At 37.8% G+C, this 20727-nt stretch overlaps 1 protein-coding gene across 2 annotated transcripts in view; it reads right to left on the reverse strand.

The window, feature by feature from the left end:
* Positions 1 to 20727, reverse strand: part of PLCL2 (phospholipase C like 2) — a 120079-nt gene that overhangs the window by 95452 nt on the left and 3900 nt on the right. For both annotated transcript variants that reach the window (XM_072412444.1, XM_072412443.1), the window contains exon 2: positions 19961 to 20415. In XM_072412444.1, coding sequence (XP_072268545.1) covers positions 19961 to 20254 — 294 coding nt within the window. In that variant the 5' untranslated portion in view covers positions 20255 to 20415. The remainder of the gene's footprint in view (positions 1 to 19960; positions 20416 to 20727) is intronic.

Below are 20727 nucleotides of genomic sequence, written 5' to 3' on the forward strand. Positions count from 1 at the left end.
AGTAAATGCAGGTGGTTTATGGTGCCTATCTAACTTTAGATAAATAATTTAGCTTTAAAAAATACCCAGGTTATAAATTTGTTTCATGAAATAAATAGGTTGTGCCACTGACAGCACTTGCTGGCTACCTGGCTCCTCAAAGTTGTATAGATCAGGTAAAAAAAAAAAAAAAAAATAAAAAAACTGCTTACTGTAGTTCAACACTTTATTTTAAATAGACCATAGTTGCTATAAGAATTATTATTATTAATATTATTATTATTATTAATAAACAGGATTTATATAGCGCCAACATATTAGGCAGCTCTATACAATAAATAGGGTACATTTTTGGATTATTAAGCCATTCCCACTGCCTACTTCTATCCACTAGTCAGTACAAATATACCTTATAAACTATCCAACACTTAACATGAAGTCACTGAGACTTGTGAATTCCACATGGAGGCGATTATATTTGTGAGTAGACCAGTGTTAAACTATGAACAACTCTTAATATTATCATGTGAAAGTATGATTCATCATAGGAGTTGTGTGTTTTCCGTTAGATATTTCACAATTTCCCTTTAAATAACTAACCACAGTAAATTGATCAGTTTAAAATTTGGACAATTTTCTTTTCTTTTATTAGGGTTTGCATGGCTTTTTACTGATATTTTACATACATTTTGATTACTTTTTTATATATGTTTAAAAAAATAGTTAATAACCTTTCTAAATAAGAATCTTTAGAAGCCCCTATGAGGGGGAGGTTTGTTCCTTTGTTGACACACTTAGCAGGATCTGTTAATACTAGAATTTAATAGCAGTAGACCAAATTTCATATACAAATTAAACAAGTTTTGTCTTTACAAGCAAGCTTCACCTCTACTTCTACTTTGATGTGAAGGAAGCAAAAGTGGTTTAATCAAATGCATAAATTTAATGTGCATTTAAAAGCAACTACAACTAATAAAGAAAAACTAACCCTACAATTGTTACAACCTGTCCTATCACAAAGTGTTCCAAAAGTTAGCTTTTATTTTCCATACCCCACATGGCCATGCTATCCAGACGCTAACATATTGTGCTGCCATGGTAAGGGAAATGAGAATAGGCTGTCTCAATCAGTAGTTTGGGTTATCTTGAAAAATGGTTTTCAATGGAATTCCTTTTTAAAGAGTTTTACAACTTTTAATAGGGATAGCAAGAACCTGTGCTAAATGGCCACAAGGAGTGATACCATGGCTAGTGAGCACCCATGTGTAAACCATTTTTTATTTAAAACTATAAACACTCTTTAAAGTGGACCTAAAAATTTTGTTTGTTAGTGTAATTTTTTTTTATTGTAAAAGGGGTGCAGCACTGCCTCCTTAGTGCTCGACTGCCTAGGCAATCAAGAATAAATAAGAGCGCAGAGCCTCCAAGGATACCTACGTCACGCATCCCAGGAGGCTCTCTTGGCTGGTTCTTCTGCGCATGCCTTTAGATGTGGGAGCTCTTTGATCAATAGGAAAAAAATTGCCGATCTTGTTCATGTGCAGTGCAAGATTGGGTGAAGCAGGAAGTACAACACAGAAGAAGAAGAGAAGAGAAAATGGAAGCACCTGGCGCTCCCTCTGTGCCGGGCCGAAGACAGATACCGGGACGACATGGGACCCAACGGAAGAAACCTCCCGACAGATAGACTGATCTACTGGATTGTAGACAAGTCTGTTTTTTTTGTTTTGAGTTAATTTTGGGTTTACTTTCGCTTAAGGCTGCTTCCAGCCATCATCAGTAAAAACAAAGAAACGTTAGGGCAGTAATATGTGAAATTTAATAGACATATATGGCAATCTGCAAAGAATTTTCTCTATGCACTTTTATGACCACTGACTGGTTATCATTTGTTCCATTTCAACTTATAAATTACATTTATGGTTTTACAGGTTATAGTTTTACAATACACCATTTGGCTAACGGTCTAACAAATATTTATAGGCAGTAAAGGCATGCATAGCAATTTCATCACAGAGCAGGAAAGTTTTTATGAGATTTAAGTGCCGTATTTCATCATCAATGAAAGTAGAAGGCTGCTATGACTCTAAAGGATTATATCCGCATAAGTTGAACTATGGTGTTTAAATAAAGACATGTTTATGAAATTGACCCAAATGCATGAATATATGAGTCAATGTTTTATACCAATACATTTAGGGAACAATGTCCTACACTGTGTTGATTTGAATCTGTACTTATTTATGGCATAGGCAAGTTCAAGTTGGAGATTTGCTATAAGACATTTCTTGTTAGGCCCAACCTTGTTTGAGCCCTGCTCTTTCTGGTAGGATGAAATATTCTAAAATAACAATAGTCACTGAAGATCAGGACATTGAACATTGTTCTGTAAAAGATCACTTCAAAGTTGAAGTTTAACACTTGGTCTCCACAGGTCAGCAGCTATGAGCCCTTGACTTACAAGACTTTTACCTAGAGGTTTTTTAGCCAGGGTCCCTAAATGTGGACTGTTTTTTAGTGTTCAAGCAACAAGATTTTTATTTGCGATTCACTTGATTAAATGAGGGGCAGAAAACAAGTGTGAGTTTGCATTACAACAGGAACTTTAATTCATGCAGTCATCAACAGAGCTATCAGAACCACTCATTGCTTATAACTGAAATGCCATGTTTGTCACGCCATCACATTTTGGTGACAAGAATGGTAATGGTAGATGTGCAAAAGTAAGAGCATGGGGGAAAAAGGATCATGTAAAAAAAAGGTTATTCATATTAAAACAACTAACAGTTAACAATTAACTACAAGAGCAGAACTGCTACCAATGCAAGCTGGGTACATAGAACCTTCAGATCCTGGTGTGTTCTTCATGGACTAGTTTTATTGATTTACAGTGCTTTTCAATTGTCTGGCACAAAGAATAACCTCTTCCTATCCCCCCCATCCTTCACTACAGCACCCAGTTTGTCCCTGGAATATGTTTTTACATTTAAATTGTGGAATTATCTAAATTTGACTAGCTATTGGCCTCTTGACGTGTCTGTACAGCCCAACATATACTGGTGGAGGAAGAAGTAGCAGAATCAACCATTCCGTTGTACTGCGGTACTTAGGATCATGATTATAAGAGAGCAGAGAAATGGGCTCATCAGTCTTCTGCTTCTCCTTTCTTTGTCTGGTGACAAGCTAGGGAGTGATAAGACCTTTAAATGCTACTTATGATGCAGAGACAAGACGTTTATTCTGTTTGGCATGGCTTTGCTTTGTGGTAGAGCTGTGTAAATTTCAGATCTGTCTTTTGGCAAGTAAAATATCTCCAATAAACGTATTTCATTCATGTGTTTAGCTGTCTGTCTTTGATTCAATTTTAACACTTAAGAATTATTACACTTTATTGAAGGCATTTAAAGTATATTTATCTACACCAATACTGTGAACACAGACTTTTTCCTATTTTGTTTTAGGGCCAGCTATTGTCTTGGTTTGTTGCTAGTCAACAGTCACAATTTGTGGCCTCACAAAACATCAAAGTTTTCCAGATGCATTGTAAAGAGTCCAATACCGTGATGTACAAATGTTTAATTTCTCCCAGCTCTGTGCAGAAAACCCAGCACAGATCACCAGTACAATTCATCAGACTCTTCGTGTAGAATCAATACACATTTATCTCTAATTAGTGGACTGTAAGAGTCTGCACTCTGCTACCCGAGAAGAATTATGGAGGAACTCAGAACAACGCCACTGCCAAAAATCAAGGATCACATTTATTAGTAGGTTTAACCACTTCTCATCCACAATAACATGAGATAACATTTACAACAACTACTTTACACTGTTATTGACGCTCTTCTCATTTTTCTCTTTGTGCATGACAAGACTAACATTAATAATTAGAGTTGGCACACAAGACGCCAATAACATGGATAAATTAACTTTCAGAAGCAAAACATCTTAAAATTCAGGCATCACAATTACAGCCTTAAATCAACAGCTTTAACATATAAGCATTAATGGTTTATTAAAAAATGTTGCCTTGAGGGACAAAGACGTCAGTCCACGAAGACAAAAGGATTTTCATTCTGTGTATTGATTACTCAAAGAATGGGGACTGCCACTGCTTAACACCTTCTGGAACAAAAAAAACTTGTGCCTGGCTGTTATGATGACAACATTGCGTACTAACTGTGATTTAAGCCATTGACTTGGAACGAGTATACAGATCAGGAAGGTTATCGGAATGACAGATGGCCTTATCTCTATAGTGAGTTAGAAACTCAAAATGAAGAGTGAATACTATTGTAAATACTATTGTCCACACAGCCAAGGACAATGCAGTGATTACTCCATACTATACCTGCATTTTATCAGTCATTTCAAAATGCAGAAATTGAAGTGGAGCCCAAACTGTCCTATGCAGGGTTTTCTGCAAAACATTCCCAGAGAGAAAAGGAGCATTGCAAAGTAATTGTGGGGTGAATATAGGGAGGCTGGTTTACCCCCATTACTCTAGCAGCAAACACTTATTCTAATTCAAATAGCTGCATAATATTTATAATCGCATGTCTACATGTAAAGCTTTAAAGCTAAAAGTGACAGGTTTCTTACCCATATAGTAAAAATAATTGGGTTCTCCATTTCTCATTAAACAAGCAATGTGGACAGGAAAGCAAAGCACACAGCTGTGCTTTTTAAATGTACCAGTGGATTTTTGAGACATTAGTGGTATGACCATAGCTTTCCATTCCAAAGCTTCATAATTAGGACCCAAAATATCAATGTAAGAGGGTCAGCAATTGCAGGCAGGCAACATATCACTTTTTGATCATAATATAAGGGCTACTATATTCTTGCATTGATTGCATTTGTTACCTGAATTTTAAGATACGTCCAGCACTTCACCAAGTAATGGGTCCGAATGTATTATTAGTTGTATATTTTTACTACTTAAATTGTAAAAGCTGAAGCCACACAGATAATTTAGACAATATTTAACTTCAGCAATAGTTTTACCCAACACTGACCAAGCAGAATTCATCTTTCTGTAATTCTCTACAGTAGTATTTAAACTCCTGCTGTACGCCAAGGAGCGGCAAACCACACCATAGGTAAGTGTATTTGCAAAGTTATGGCTGCAGTTCCTTCTCCAGAGGACAAAAAGCAACCATGTGGCTAAAAGTGAATTGTCACTCTCTGGAACCATGCAACCGCATTCCACCACATGCAAAAAGTAGTTCTAACTTGCAGCCGAGACACGGCAGGTCTGAAATAGCCATTAATATATGGTGCAATATTATATTGTGTTACAGAATAAGACTGAAAATGTTTTAGTACATATTTTGTACATATGACCCACCAAACAGACAGTGGCTTTAGTATTCAATCTCTACCTAGGCTGTGCTCTGTAGGTATTTCAAATTGTAATTAACAGATGGCAGAACTGTTAATTGGTGCAAAATTAAATCATAGCTACTAGCAATTAATTTCTACTGTTTTAATTGGAAGTCTAAATGTTCAACCAAAAGCTGTTAAAACACAAGCTGGAAGCATAAGGCTTCTACATAACTGTTACAAAAGTATAGTTTCTATTCTTTGGAAATATAATGCTAATAGATTATTATAGTATAAGCAACCTTTGTTATGTCATTGGCAGCATTATATCAGGACATTGCTCACTTATATTGTTAGGAAATTCCCATATGTCAAAAACGTTTTTTCTTTGCTATCCTCCCACTAAACATGCTAAAAGCTTAGCCAGAATGTCTAACCACTGACTTTAGAATGTTTTAAGTGATTGACTCAGGTCGGATATTTAGATTAGGAATGTCAGAGGAAACACTGAAAACTCGTTCTTGGTGTATGCCTCCAAAGCAGGGGCATCAGAATGACATCAAGGCTACTAGCATTTCCAAAAATGAAGATCAACAACAACAGTCTACAAATTCTGCAGTGTGATTTTTTACATACTTGACAAAGCGACAAATATATATCAATCTAATACACAACTCTTTATCATCATAAAATATTATTTAGCAGGGACAAGCATGGACAGGAAAGGGTCCTTGTACAAAGAGAGTTTAGCCAACTTTGATAGACATCACTGTTGCTCCTTGTACAGGTATTCCATGTGGTAATTTAATAAGGGAATAACTTACTGGAGGGGTATTTTTAAAAATAAGTTAAGTGTGACAATAACCAAACATTGGGAGCAGGTGAATCTTCCTAATGTATCAGTTTTATTCATCACCTGCATGTACAATCCAACTAAGTCATTGCATGTCATATGTAATTACAGTTATCCCTGGATATCTGGTTAAAACTGATCAGCAGTAGAAGAAAAAGCCTTCCCCCTTCTTTACTAAACCTAAACTCAGATATAGGTAACAAATATAACAAAGCATATGTTTCAAGTAAGAACCTCTTTTGGGTTCTTGTTGCTGTCTGCATTACAATAGGGAATTTTTGCCATACTTCCTGCCCAAAGAGCCAAACTTTAGGAGAAAGAAGAGAAAAGGAGAGAAAGGAAATTCCACCTCTAACAGCTGTCACCAGAATAGAAATCCCCGTTGGGGGTTTCCTAAAGTTTTTCTGATATCTGCCATGTCCGTCTTACATTCTATCTCAGAGACAATGGCCACCAAGACATAATAAAATCTTGCTAATGATGATCCCTAAAAATTATTGAAATTCATGCAAAGGTTGTAATCGTTACCATTTTATTCAAAACTAGAAAATGTTTTGCCTGGAGTTCCTGCAGGTCTCCTAAGACATCAAGGTTGGAACACAACAAAACAGAGATAGTAGGCCTATATCTCAGACTGCTTTTCCTCTGTAGTGATTCTCATCCTCTTATGAATAGTATGACAAAGACTGAGCTCCTCTTAATCCAGCATAAACCTGCTCCTATTAACACCTTTCTTGAGAATGTTGACAGCTCCGGTCTTGCAAGGCTGTCAATAGGGTGTTGTTTGTAAATTGTATTAGATTGGTAAAACTAGATGCAGTAACAGAAATCACAGTTACTAGTTCCAGTTTTACACCTATGACATCATTTCAAGTTGGCTGCTAAGGTTTACAAGGTAGTGGCATCAAAGGTGTAAAAATATATGACCCCAATAGGAAAAATATTATACACTATCCATGCTCTCCAGCCCTATCACATAGATCAGATCCATTCTAAAATAACTAAAGCTGGTCACCAGTATGGCAAAGGATGGGTGTTAGATGTCTACATGCTATCATTCAATGTTTAAATTACCTAAACATAATTTTGCTTTTCTGTACAGAAACAGAAATAGTCAGCGTTCACTTGCAATGGATATTTTTTTTATAAATCACAATCACTGGTGGTCAGCCCGCACACCTCAACTTCCCAAGTGTCATAAAATTTAGCAACATTCTTGGAAACCAAGATGTGGGACAACTTCTAAAGTGGACTTTTACTCTGTCGATTCACTGTAGGGTACTAGATATATTTATTAGTCTACCTACCCCAATGCAGAAAAAACTTACTTATGCTCTCCCACTGCCCCATTCCCCCATCAAAGGAAAAGGCCCTGGGTAAGTTCCAGGTGGTCTGTTTGGAGCTTATGCAAGACTTGGCACTACCCCTTCCCTTTCCAGTTTGATAGCAACTGGGCCAGGTATATTTCCGAACTCGCACAAGAAAATAATAGCATCAAGAAAAGTATCAATAGCAAAGAGCTTACTGAGAAATTTCAGTTAAATTGGTTACTTGTAGCCATAATACTGCATTTTAAATGAGCCACAAAATTTTTTTAGCTAGGGTCTGAAAAATATGCATGGACAGTAACAGCATTTACTTTCCAGAACAAATGTGTAGATGAAAAAAATCTCAGAACATGACAATACTCATCTACTTTGCTATGCACTTCAACAATATTATTCAATTACTGTCCCATGGGACACTTCAAGATGATCCAGTAGTAAGTACATCAAATAGAGTGCTGCCTAGGGAATTACAGTTCATCAGCATTGACTGTGCTTGTTAGTAAAATTAACAGGTAATGATATATATATATTTATTTTTTATAAAATTACATTTACATTTTTTAAAAATAACATTTTATATTTGAAAAATCATGAGTAAAAGCTCCATGTAGGGTAAGGAAACCCAATCCTATGGTATCATAAACCCCAACAGTAGCTAACACTTCCATTTTCTTTGATACCCTTTTGCACTTTCTGGCCCCCAGGAGTACTGAGAAAAATCTAGTACTTCCAGATATGGAGACACCTGTAAGCCCCTTCCCTTGCTTCTACTTGACAGCATTGGCGAATGGTCTTCAGCTGGTCAAGCACCCAGTCCTGTTATCCCCAAATCAGGGTATGAGTGTCTGGACAGGGCTGAGCAAAGGGATACCCATTAAATTCAATATGTGACTTTGTCTTGTATGGAGAAGGCATGGGTTAACTTTAATCTTCACCACGGAAGGTGGATGATGGTAATTTGTACATAACATCCCACTTGGCGTTGGTGGTGCTAAGCCCGGTTATTTTCTTTTAAGAACTCCCTCAGAACACAACTGAAAAGCAAAATCCTCATACAAATGAACAGATAAAAAAAGAAAGGAATACTCAGAAAAGAAAACATTAAGGAATAAAGAATACCAGTGTTGCAGCACAGCAGTAATTTGCAGTTGTAAGACTTAGAATTAAAATGCATATTCAAGTGAACCAAGCAATACACAACTGCTAAAGTTATTTTGATATGACTGAAGTTCACTTCTCTAGCGGTTTACAGAAATGACTCCGAATGACAAAAGCATCAGCAATACTAAGAACTGACTCTTATCAGAAAGACTTCAAAATGTGTTACAAACAGGTCACACCCTGATGTTTTACCATGTTCAGAGCTGACATAGTGAACTGAGCTAAGTAAATACAGAGCAAACAAGCACACATGTGTCTGTATCCTGTATTGTGGGTTATTTTTATCTAATAGGCATAATTTGTGACAAAACGGCAGCAGTCCTTAATTGTTAGTCACACTTCCTTAACTTCAGGGGAAACTATTACACCGTGCTCTGTAATGTTATAGTCCTGTACAGCATGGTTGCAGCATGGATGGCCATTGACTGTACTCTGTAATTACATCCATGTGTATACTCTTTGAGGAACTGCTGCCTGGAAAAGTAAGTTTTTAGGCCCATGCTTACCTAAATCTGTAGACGTGCCCCACACCAATAAACAGCGGTATATTGAGAGCGCCTGGGCATAGCCTACAAACATAAAAGGTCCCTCTGGAGGATGTGTAGTAATATTCAGCACAATTTCTCTATAATCTCCTTCATCTTGCTCATATTGTGAACAACAATTCTAATAGCCAAATGTCAGATTTGATCTAATTTAATCTATTGCATCCAATACAAACTTGGAAAATAGGGTATTTTTTTTGATCAATACATTAATCAAGAATTTCTTGCTTTTTGCCTAATCTATGCTTTTGCTCTAACCATCAATAATGTTATTTGGCAGGAGCTCTACTCGCTATTGGGTGTCATAAGGGTGGCATCAATTGGGCAAAGAATGAGGTTGGTCTTTGGTCTGGTCCGAGCTTTGAAAACATCCTTTCACACTTTCATCCATGAATATAGAAAGTGTAACACCTATGCAGACTTTCTGACACCCAGGGAGGGATCATATCATTAGAACAGGGTGGTTCAACACATTTCACACCTTCTGATCTTGGAAAGTCCACATCTGCAGTGTGACATTCCATGGAATTTGGATTAGGGTGCTGTGTGCATATAAATGCTAGGGTATTTCTTTTAGTTAAAGAAGCAGCTTGGAAGGCCGTGAAATTACTTCAACAATACAAGAACAAGTCCAGTTGAATGTGACTATCTACTAATAGATGTACAAAGACCTGGATCAATGAGAACCTTTATAAAAATATGGGTTGGGCAGGTAGATACACAACGGTAACCAGATAAATGAATAAAGCTGCGTACACACGTGCAATTCTTGTCGTTGGAAAAGGGTCCTTCACAAAATCCTTTACAACGACAAAGGACTACACGATGCATGAACGAGTGCTGTATCCTTTAGGGTTTTAATCCTTTCTCCAGATCTAATACAGTCCTAAAGCAGAACTAAGCCCTCCTATTCTTTACTGGACAAGATGGTGCTATCTTACCTCTATTTAGATCTGCAAGTTGGTATGGTGCTGCAGGTGATCTGCTTTGCCTCCAGCCTTTTCAGGGCTTGAACATTTGGTTACAAATGAACATATGAACTCGAAATGTGACATCTACCACCAGGTGCAAACCTGAAATAAACGCTGGTTTCTTCAGTGCTTGGAAGGTGCACCATTAGATGTTCCGTGTTGGTCCCACAACTTCATGAGTATGTGGAAAGAAACAAGTGTTTTTTTTTTGTTTTTTTTTTAAGGATTTGGTTTTTTTTTTTACAGGTTTAGGTTTCCTTTAACTGTGAATGTTGTTCTGGAAAACAACAAAACCATTCAGTTTAGATCTGCTTTAAACCTGTCTCAGCTGACATGACAAGAACACAATACAGTTGTGGAATTACATTCTTGCCAAGCATGCCCCGGAGCCTTCCTATTGCTCTTTAGGTTCTTCTGCCAGACAATATCTCCAAGTACCTGGATGATGCAGGCTTGTGCTCTCCTGTACTAAACTTACTGTTTACAGTAATCTGCATCAGCTCTTCCTGTACAAAATACTGAATAGAAGCTATGATGCAACTCTGCACTTCCTGTTCTCTTCTGTTTTTCCCAGATACAATTCTGCTTTATCTAGGTGAAAATAGCTACAGATACAGTAATGATCTATCATTATCTGTGAAATGGTACATTAACAAGAAATCTTTAATGAAGGAGTTTGCTCCAGGTAAATTGAGGCGAACAGATTTGGATGTTTTAGAAAAAACTTCAATCATTACAAAAGCCACAAACGATACTAAAATAAACAATACAAGAATGGTCTTGAACTGCTGAACTCGCAAAGTGTTGGTGGCCACTTATGTTCGCATTAACGCTTTGCAAATTCAATATTAAATCTGGGCTTTTATGTCACTGCAGATTGTAATTGAAATCCAGTTTTCTAACATCTCTAGATGAGATGTATCACCGAAAGGTTGCGTCTGTTGCACAATAAAGTTGAAAATGTTGTTTTTAGTTATTTGAAATATGACACATGAAAAGCCTAAACAATGTTGAAATCACATCTTTCCCAGAGAAAAAAAAAGAAAGAAAAAGAACAGAAGCCATTTTCAAGGCCAGAATGCATTTTTCTAACATGTGTACATCTATATCAGACAATGACTAGCCACATTACCTTGCTTATCAATGTGTTTTAAAGGAACAAGTCACCCTGACTTTATATTTTTGTTTTGGGAAGCTGCTTATGGGGTATATCACACACTATCATACCCTGAGCATGTGAGATCAATGCATTGTCGATTGTATCAAGTCGCCACGGAGTCAAAGTCTATAATATAATGCATTAGCCCAGGGCACCTAAAATGAGCAATGAGATACTCAGGAGGGAAGAAATAGGGGAAAGCTTAAACCAAACAGGAAGAAGATAATCGTTTCACACTCTATCTTCCCATGAGACGGGAAAGAGCGACCCCCATTTTTTTTGGTCAGGCAAATGAAGTAAAAAGTTCTCTAAAACATAAACCTAGTGAGGAACAGAAAATGGAACCAAGAGTGGGAGAGTGTGGTCCAGATAATGGTAGTTTAATCTATGCTGGTGACTTCAGTCCTACTGCACCGTGGATGGGGGCAGGATCGGCCTCGTGGCATGTTATATGGTGCCTTTCTCACTGTTGGTTTGTAAGTGCATGTATGCTTTTATAAAGAGTTATTAAACACAGAAATACTATGGCATATCATTGTATCCTCTTTTATCTCTACAGCTTTTTCCATTTTCCTTTTCCCATACAAGCAGCAACATGTTACGAGGATGTAGTTAGCATCTTCTCTTTGTTTCTTTATACCATTGTAGAAATATAATATTTTGCAGGATATTTTGATACTTAAAAATGATTTGAGCATCTACTGCTTTTCCCCACGTAATAGGATACAAAGACCTATACCCCGATCGTTTTCAACTCCCCAGCTTGAGATCTGTTTCTATCCATTAGCAGATCAGGCGAAGTAGGTTTGTATTTTAGCTTTGTAACTTTAAAACACTATATAAAAGCCTATTAAAGATTTGCTTTTATTTCAGCAGTGCCAGGCTAAGTTAACTGGATGGTTTCCAAGCAGCCAGTGGGTAGCTGAAAGCCTGTTAGCAAACTATCACTTACAGCAAAATAAATAGGCGTTTAGAGGCAGCTTTAATGGGTGGCTATCTGCACATGCCCACTCTTATCTGCAGTCAGATACACATAGTATCCAGTAGAGTGGCAAAGGATCTGCCTACCTAAACAATCTATTCAGTTTGTATCCAAGCAGGATGGCTCTTGCACCACATACCTGTTACTAGATTTTTAGATGATAGTAGAATGAAAAATAGTGTGGTCAACCTAAAGGTAATAGAAAGTGTTCATTTCCAGTTTCTTGTAGTGCCCACAGCAAGCACATTTGATTGTGCACCCTACTTAATGCTTAGCCAGCACTAAAGAGACCCTAACACAGGAAAGAGAAGGTTTTAGATCTTCTGTTGCTCTTTAGCCAACACTGCAAGACTGGTACCACTTTAGGTACAAGACAGATTTAGGTAATAATATGCACCCTTGACCCCAAACCAAAATCCATTGGTTTCTTACCATTGTGAAAAAAATGTCCAACCATGGAAATAACTTTCTATTAGTATCCTTGAGTTGCAAAACTTTAAGGTCTTAAGAACTTGGAATGCACTTAATTTGCAAAAAAAAAGGTCCCTGTGATTGCTACTTTAGGAAAACAAAACTAGGAAAGCCTGTGCTAACTACCCACACTGACTATGTATACAAGTTACAAAGAGCTGTGAAGAGGAACCATGTAACGGTCTTATCTACATCTGTTTCACACAGACACACTGCACTTCCTCAGGGCAAATCCTTAAAGCTCGTTAGAGCTGTGGTTGATTTTCATGGCCCCTCTTTTGGCTATTTTATTGGAATAGTTTTGAAGAATGACAGTTCATGATGAGGGTCGACAGAATGCACTGTTTACATTAAACAGTGAAACTTGTTTCTAGCCAATACTTCACTAAGAGACAAGAGGGCACGCATTCTATAATCTGTGCACGGTTTGTTTCCTCCTTTATACCATGACAGGTTGCTGGCACCGAACTCGATAAACCTGACTCCAAAACTCATTTAGCTTCAACAGGTTTCATTATTTTTAGTTTACTGTGGCCGGATTGCATTTCTGTGCAGCAATGTAATAGTCTATCTTTACATGTCCCCAGTATAAATCACTGTCCTTGCAGAACAGAGCAGGTATGAGAGCGTAAAGGAAAATTAATGCACATATCCACTTAAAACGATTCCATTGGGTTAATTTATTAAACTGTATTCATTCTTCTTCCCACACAAAGTAATCTTTTTCCTTTCTTTGCAAAATTATCATCCAATAGAGCCAAGAGCTAATTATTACAGTAATCATTTCCTTCAATGTGATGCTGCAACAGACAAATCTCTGTATTATATATTCAGGTATCAGAAGCACAAAGAACAAGACAGTTTGTAAAAGATGACAATATTTAAGACTTGAGCAAGTACAAGCAAACATATAATATTCATCCGTTTACATTTTTTCATCAGTTACTAATAAATGTATTAAATATTCCATGGAATAAAACTGAACATAGTTTTAAAGAGTAATCACTGGAAAATGACAATTCAGTCATTTAGAGAGAACATACTGTAATCCAATTACATTGATTGATCTACACAACGGGCATGATTTATTAAAGTTCTCCAAGGCTGGAGAGGATACATTTTCATCAGTAAAGCTGGGTGATCCAGCAAACCTGGAATGGATTTCTTAAAAGAAATTTGCTATTTGATAGCAAATGTTTTCAATAATGGACCAGGTCCATTCCAGGTTTGCTGGATCGCCCAGCTTCACTGATGGAGGTGTATCCTCTCCAGCCTTGGAGAACTTTTATATATCAGGCCCATTGACAGAAGAGTAAAAAGAGACACACCATGCCTAGTAGGGACATTTTGATCTTAACCCCTGCATATTCTCATTAATATTTTAAAGGAAATAAGCATTTAAAGAAACATGTGGATTGATATTTTTTGACCTTCTGCCGGCTGCTTGTCTCTCTATGGTTTCAATATTCTCTTATTCACAATGTTGGGGATAAGCATATTCCCAGTAATCTTGAAACACCTGATGAGCCCACTTATTTCAAGTCACAGTCTTAAAAATAAAGCCATCAGATTTGTATGGCAAGCAAATAATGTGCCTTTTTACAAGAATAGATAGGCCTTAGAAGCCTACATATTGCTCTAAATACAGATTTCCCTTAAGAACTAACTGGAAAAACTGAATGTCAACATGTGGAGGTTAAACTCAAGTTTCTAACTATAGAATACACAAACAAGCTTAGAAGTTCAAAACATTTTCTGTATTTTGTATATACCAAAACTGAAGGCCGAAAGTCACAGCACATTTTGCTTTAACTCGTTATAGCAGCATTTCACATGAAGCTCTTAAACATGATCTAACAATATTAAATGCACAGCAATCATGACAAAGTGTAATTGAAGAGTTAGCTAGAACTATAAAATGTGTGTTTGTGCCATACAGGCCTAACAGGATAGAGCAGCCTTCAAAAAGAAAAAAGACCGATTGGATTTTTTGTTTAATATAAGTGTATCTATAGCCAACCACTATCTATTGTTTGGGTCACTGCCCTTTAAAGCTTACATACAGCATGTACATAAAACATGTCAGTCCAGTCTAGTAAGATTTTAGTACATTTTTTGGCATATTTGGAATTTTAATTGTCACATAACTCACCTAAATACATGGAAAAGAAAAGTAAACAACACAAAACATAACATGTGGCTTGGGGGAGCCTTTGGAGGGGGATGGGTGGTCCACCCAATGAGGGTGCTCAGGGCCCAAAGTTGGGCTTTCAAGCAATCATTTTCCATTTTATACCAAAACCATGGCCAAATATGAACAATTCAATTTATAAACAAAATATTGGTGCATAACCAGTCAACAGATTCCAGTCTGCTAACTAATACCCAACAAATCCCTTACTGGGCATTGCCAGGCCGGAAAAAGAAATCTACTAGGTTTACATGCTTAGGAGAGGTGGAAAGGTTCACTTTAAGGTTCCTTTAACTGCCATACTAATATACCAGCATGTATCTACAAAACAAATGAATGCACATATGTGTAATTACCTATAGGCTAGCCACAGACAAATCAATTTTCAATTCCATCAACTTGTTTGAAATAAATGTCCACTGTCAATTGAAAATTAATCAATCAATCAAAATACCACAATAACAAGAATCAAATCTTTTGTAATGATTCCTTCTGACAGATCACCATATGTTTACAGACTCAATCCTGCAATTCATAAAGAAAATCACTGCAAAATTCAAACAAAAATTGAACAAAGGATATCAGAAAAGTCTGCATGATCAGCTGAAATTTTACAACCTGACTACTCAAGGGACTTTCCATTCTACACCTAATTACAATCACTTTGGGTGGATAGCAAAAATAAGGAATTTGTTTATGGCCAATACGTGCCCATGTGCCTTGGGCAGTGTATGTTATTATGTTTTTTTAGAAAGTCAAAAGCAATATGAGGGAGCAATATTTTGGGAATGAATGGTTTGCAAGATGCAGATTTGGTACCATTGTGTGATACTTCCCTCATCTCCTAGATTGTAAGCTCTTCAGGGCAGGGTCCTCTCCTCCTCCTGTGACACTGTCTGTATCTGACTGTCATTTAAAACCCCTATTTAAAGTACAGCGCTGTGTAATATGTTGGCGCTATATAAATCCGGTTTAATAATTTGGTAAAAATTGTGGTGAATTTGTATTCTGGTCGAAGTACTATACTACTGTAAACAAATTGCTAAACCAGAAAGCACCGACAAGTGTACTTAATGTGCGGTTCTACTGTAAAACTATGCATTAGCTGCAGAGAAATGAATGTAATTTATACATGTATTGTGTTTAAATGTAAGAACTACAAGAAAGTGGATATTCCTCAAACTAAGGAGTGTGACTTACAAGCCCAAGGTGTAATTTAACCCTGAGAGTTGCAACTGCCTATGGAGCAAATCAGCAAAAAAGGAAAATAAAGAATAGATGGAATAAAAACATCACATGAAAGATAAAATATATTACAAGTGTCCAAGGTCTGAATGTTCTAGTGTCTGTATAACTGGAAAAGCTTAGGACTGAAATCATACTACATAGAGATAATTTTAGCAGTTCACACTGTAGTGCATGTGGTGGCCATGTATTTACCACAACAAATTGCACAGCATGGACAACTATGCTGCAGTTTACTGTGAAGCTTTCCCCGAACAACACACTGATTGGAGCAGCACACAGAAATAAATAGAGATTAGTATAGTAGTATATTGTAGCAATGCACTGTACTGTGTTGTATGTAATTGCTTTATATTTAATGTTTCTGAGTTTTGGATACTATGTGTATCTCAGCGTACGCACATAGTGTAAACTGCCCCTTAGGGTACATGTATACTTTTTCATACCTTGAGGCACTCTGCATTAAGGTAGTGAAATTTGCATTGTGGTAAGCTGGCTGGATGCATTGGGGTACCATTAAAAATGGATGGCAATACAATGGACCACATCTGTGTGTTAATGTGCATGCCGTTATACCCGGTAAAAGCGCACTTTGTAGGTCATGACCACAACATACTAGTGTGGGGTAGAAAATGCGCATTTAAATTATGTTTGATGTACAGCATTGCAAATGGATAAAAGTGCAAGCTAGGACACAAGTTTAATTGACATTATAATGTAAATGCAACAACACGTGTTGAAACACATTGGGGTAAACTGTTAAACAGGGGTGTAGTTGTAAAAAAAGAAGAGGGGACATGGTACTATCCATGGTGAGCGTGCATGTGCATCATTGGTATGTACATGTGCCCCCCCACTACTCCCCTGCCTATGTGTCACTCAAAGGGGAAGAAACTTCCCACAGAGTGATGTCATGATACCAGAACCCTCTCACTCTCCCATCGTAGGTCTGAGCCTGGGATGGGAGAGTGGACGGGTTGTGTTCGGAGAGACAACCCACTCACCACCCTGAGTCTGCAATTCTATACGGGGGATATGGTCTGTGGCTCTGGCGTGACATTCATTGAATCATGCCCTGGGGCTGAAACACATGGAACTGGAAGATTCTTTATAAATAGACACTAAGTGTCATCTATATAAACAAAAAAATCCACAGATTGAGCATCATTTGGCCATTGAAGCTGCCTCTTGGTATACCATTGCGATTTGTCTATCCTGCTCATGTAATACCTATAAATTACATGCACATATCACATCACATAACCAAATATGTTTTTTTATTATCATTATTTTATCATTATTGCTTTTTATGAGTTTGCTTTTTTACTAAGCACAAGATTAGATTCTTTTTTTTTTAGTACTGTTACAATACAACATTTTATACACTTCCCATAACATAAACTAACTCATGACCTGCAAAATGAAATGTTAAGCCTTCCACCAGAAGAGTTTGTTGCCGACTTGTCACAATGAAACAAAGGTTAAGAAAAGCAACCTCTAGCATAGAATTGTGGACACAAGCCTGTAACAGTCAGTTCCTCTAGTGAGATCCGGTGCATAAACTGCTACAGCTCACACCCATTGCTATGGACTAATAACAAACAGCATATTCACACAGAACAACTTTCACAAACACCACAGCAAAGGGAGGGAGGAAATAAACCAGCATCATATGATCCGCCATTGCAGGGTTACATACAGAATCGCACAGTTCACATTTTTTAATACATTACATATCGAAAGCCCATACTTGGATAAATCGTGCTAATAAAGATATCCCGTGCTGTGCTATGACCAGGAACCATCAAAAGATGGTCCAAGACGCTTTTCTGAAAAACACCCAATATCACAAAGGGAGTAAAAGGTGCAAATCAAAGCGTTATCTAAGAATAGTCATCTAAAATAGGATTGGCTGCAGAAAGGTTTTTACACTGCACATTAGCCATGATTCTTTGTCACTGAGTAGGTTTAACAGTGTTTGACACCCATACCAGGATAAAAAAGTGTGTCCATTAGTACAGGAGGGCAACAATTTTGTGTATTTTATAATATAACAGCAACTGACTGGTGGATGGCATGCCAGTTGTAAAATGCCCATATATCCAAAGGAAAGTAATGCTTGGGATGATCTATACCAGTGTTTCTCAACCAAGATACCTGCAGAGGTTGCTGGGGGTTCCTTGATCAATGAGAAGTGTGTGACTCCCAGGTCAGTTACCACTGATACCAATTATCTTTTTCAGTTATCTGTAAGGGTGACATTCTTCCCACTGGCCAGCAATGTAAGAGGAATTCTTCCCACTGATCACATTAATTTAATGTGAGTTGTGGATATTGTAATTATAGCACAGCTTTCCTGAAGACCTGCAAGTTAGTTCAATGGTTTCCCCCTGTTAAAAACACTGATCTATACCATATAATTAAAAAATGATTCAGTTCTATATAACAGGCCGATGCTCTAAATGGAATAAAATGCTATTATAATAACACAAGTTCCTGCCTTATGAATGTGAAGATCCAGTGATGAGCACAACCAAGAGGTTTACATTTCTATTAACATACATACAATTCCAAACACCTAATGCACAATGTAGTAACTTATATTATGACAATATGCAGAGATCTGACCGGTCACAATCAATAACCACATTCTGAAAATAAGTGGTTTATTTGATTATAAAACAGACCTGCTTAGCAATTCAATGGAACAAGTGAAAAGTTACTGACATATACAAGACAGAGCTCATGGCCTAAGCCTTTAGCTATGTACAAACTTTAGATTTCTGTCACTGGAAAAAAATTTTTGTGGTTGTTTCCAGTGCCAGTAGAACAATTGAGGACTGTACACACAGTGACGTTCGGATCCATTGATAGAGAAAGCGGAGGACAAGCAAGATGTACCCTGTTGCACCCTATGCCATAGGAAATGACAGTGGTCGTCCCTGCTTGGTTATTAAGAGGTCAGCCATGGTGGATCGCTAAATAACTTTAGGAGACTGTAGTACATACACTGGTAACATCTGACAGATGAGCAGCACGGTTGGCCCCATGGATAGCACTTTCACCTTTACAGCGCCAGGGTGGAATCTCAGCCAGGCAAGGAGTTTGCATGGGTTTCCTCCAGGCACTCTGATTTCCTCCCACATCCCCAAAATGTGCAGGCAGGTTAATTGCCTTCCCCTTAGACTGTGGCAACATCATATGACTATGGTAGGGACATTATTGTGAGCCCCTTTGAAGGATGAATAGTGATATATAAATTCAATGATCGTCACCCACAGAAGCTATAGGAAGTACAAGCATACACGTGTGTCAGTGTCTGGGCTTTATGATTGACTTTTAAAGCAATGGAAATAACATTGTAAGATGAGAGGGAGGGTGACTATTTGCCATAAACACTCAGCAGTGCACTGAGCTGAATCTTACAAGGAAAGCTGTTTATGCCATCTGCTTGGTCAGACCAAAGTCATCAGCTGAAGACAACATTCATGCATTCAATGCAAAGGGCACCAAGGCTATACAAGGTGGAGGTAACCCACAACGACCAATCAGATGGCCCCATTCTTCGGGTTAAATAAGGTGAAATAAAATGCCTGGTTAGTGTTTCTTTACCCATTATACTGGAAGATCAGTAAAAGCAAATCATGTGGATTGTGTGATTGATGATGTGAACTATGTGACAGCCACACAGCAGACGTTTTGTAAGGAAAAAAAAGAAAATGACAATCATTATAGAGCGTGTTTCCTCACCTTGATAATACTGCTCCTGCGGGGGAGACCCTGCTTGCCATTTTTGTCAAGGCCGGGGCTCTCTGGCTGTGCAGATCCACTCTCCTCCCTGCCATCCACAGGGGCACAATCTCCATTGGACACCCCACCGCTGGTCATATTCTCAATGTTACATGTTCCTCCATTGCTTTCTCCACTTCCTTTCTCCTCGGCGGTTGTGGTGGCAGCCAGCTTGGTAATGACAGAATCCAGTTGTGAGGGCACGCTACCATTACCCTCACCCGCACAACCTCCTCCCCCACCTGGTTCTGCCATCAGCCTCTCAGCAGCACAGCCTCCTCTATTCTCCAAGATCAGCTCCAAAATAAATGTGATCAGAGAAAGGCCAAGCGCTTGGTGCTGACACCTGAGCCTCCAATGGCAGCGTTAGAATGCAAGGAGAAAAATGAAAAATCCAATCCGCGGCATTGGTTTTCCTGGAGAAAAACACAAGGTATATTAAAGCGCTGCAACAGCCCGAGCATGAATACACCATCAATCACAGTGTACATTATCTGTCACATATATATATATATATATATATATATATATATATATATATATATATAGGATAGATATATATAGGATGTAGAGATGGCTTGTACACACATTGCATTAAATGACATGTCATTAATAGGTGATAGAATGTGACAGGTAGAGTGCGATCCAGCAGTCACACACATGTATAGGAGGATCATTGTACATGTACATCACACACATATAGAGGGAGGTGATCACTGTACATGTAC

This window comes from Pyxicephalus adspersus, chromosome 5 (genome assembly GCF_032062135.1).
Source record: "Pyxicephalus adspersus chromosome 5, UCB_Pads_2.0, whole genome shotgun sequence".
Taxonomy (NCBI): domain Eukaryota; kingdom Metazoa; phylum Chordata; class Amphibia; order Anura; family Pyxicephalidae; genus Pyxicephalus; species Pyxicephalus adspersus.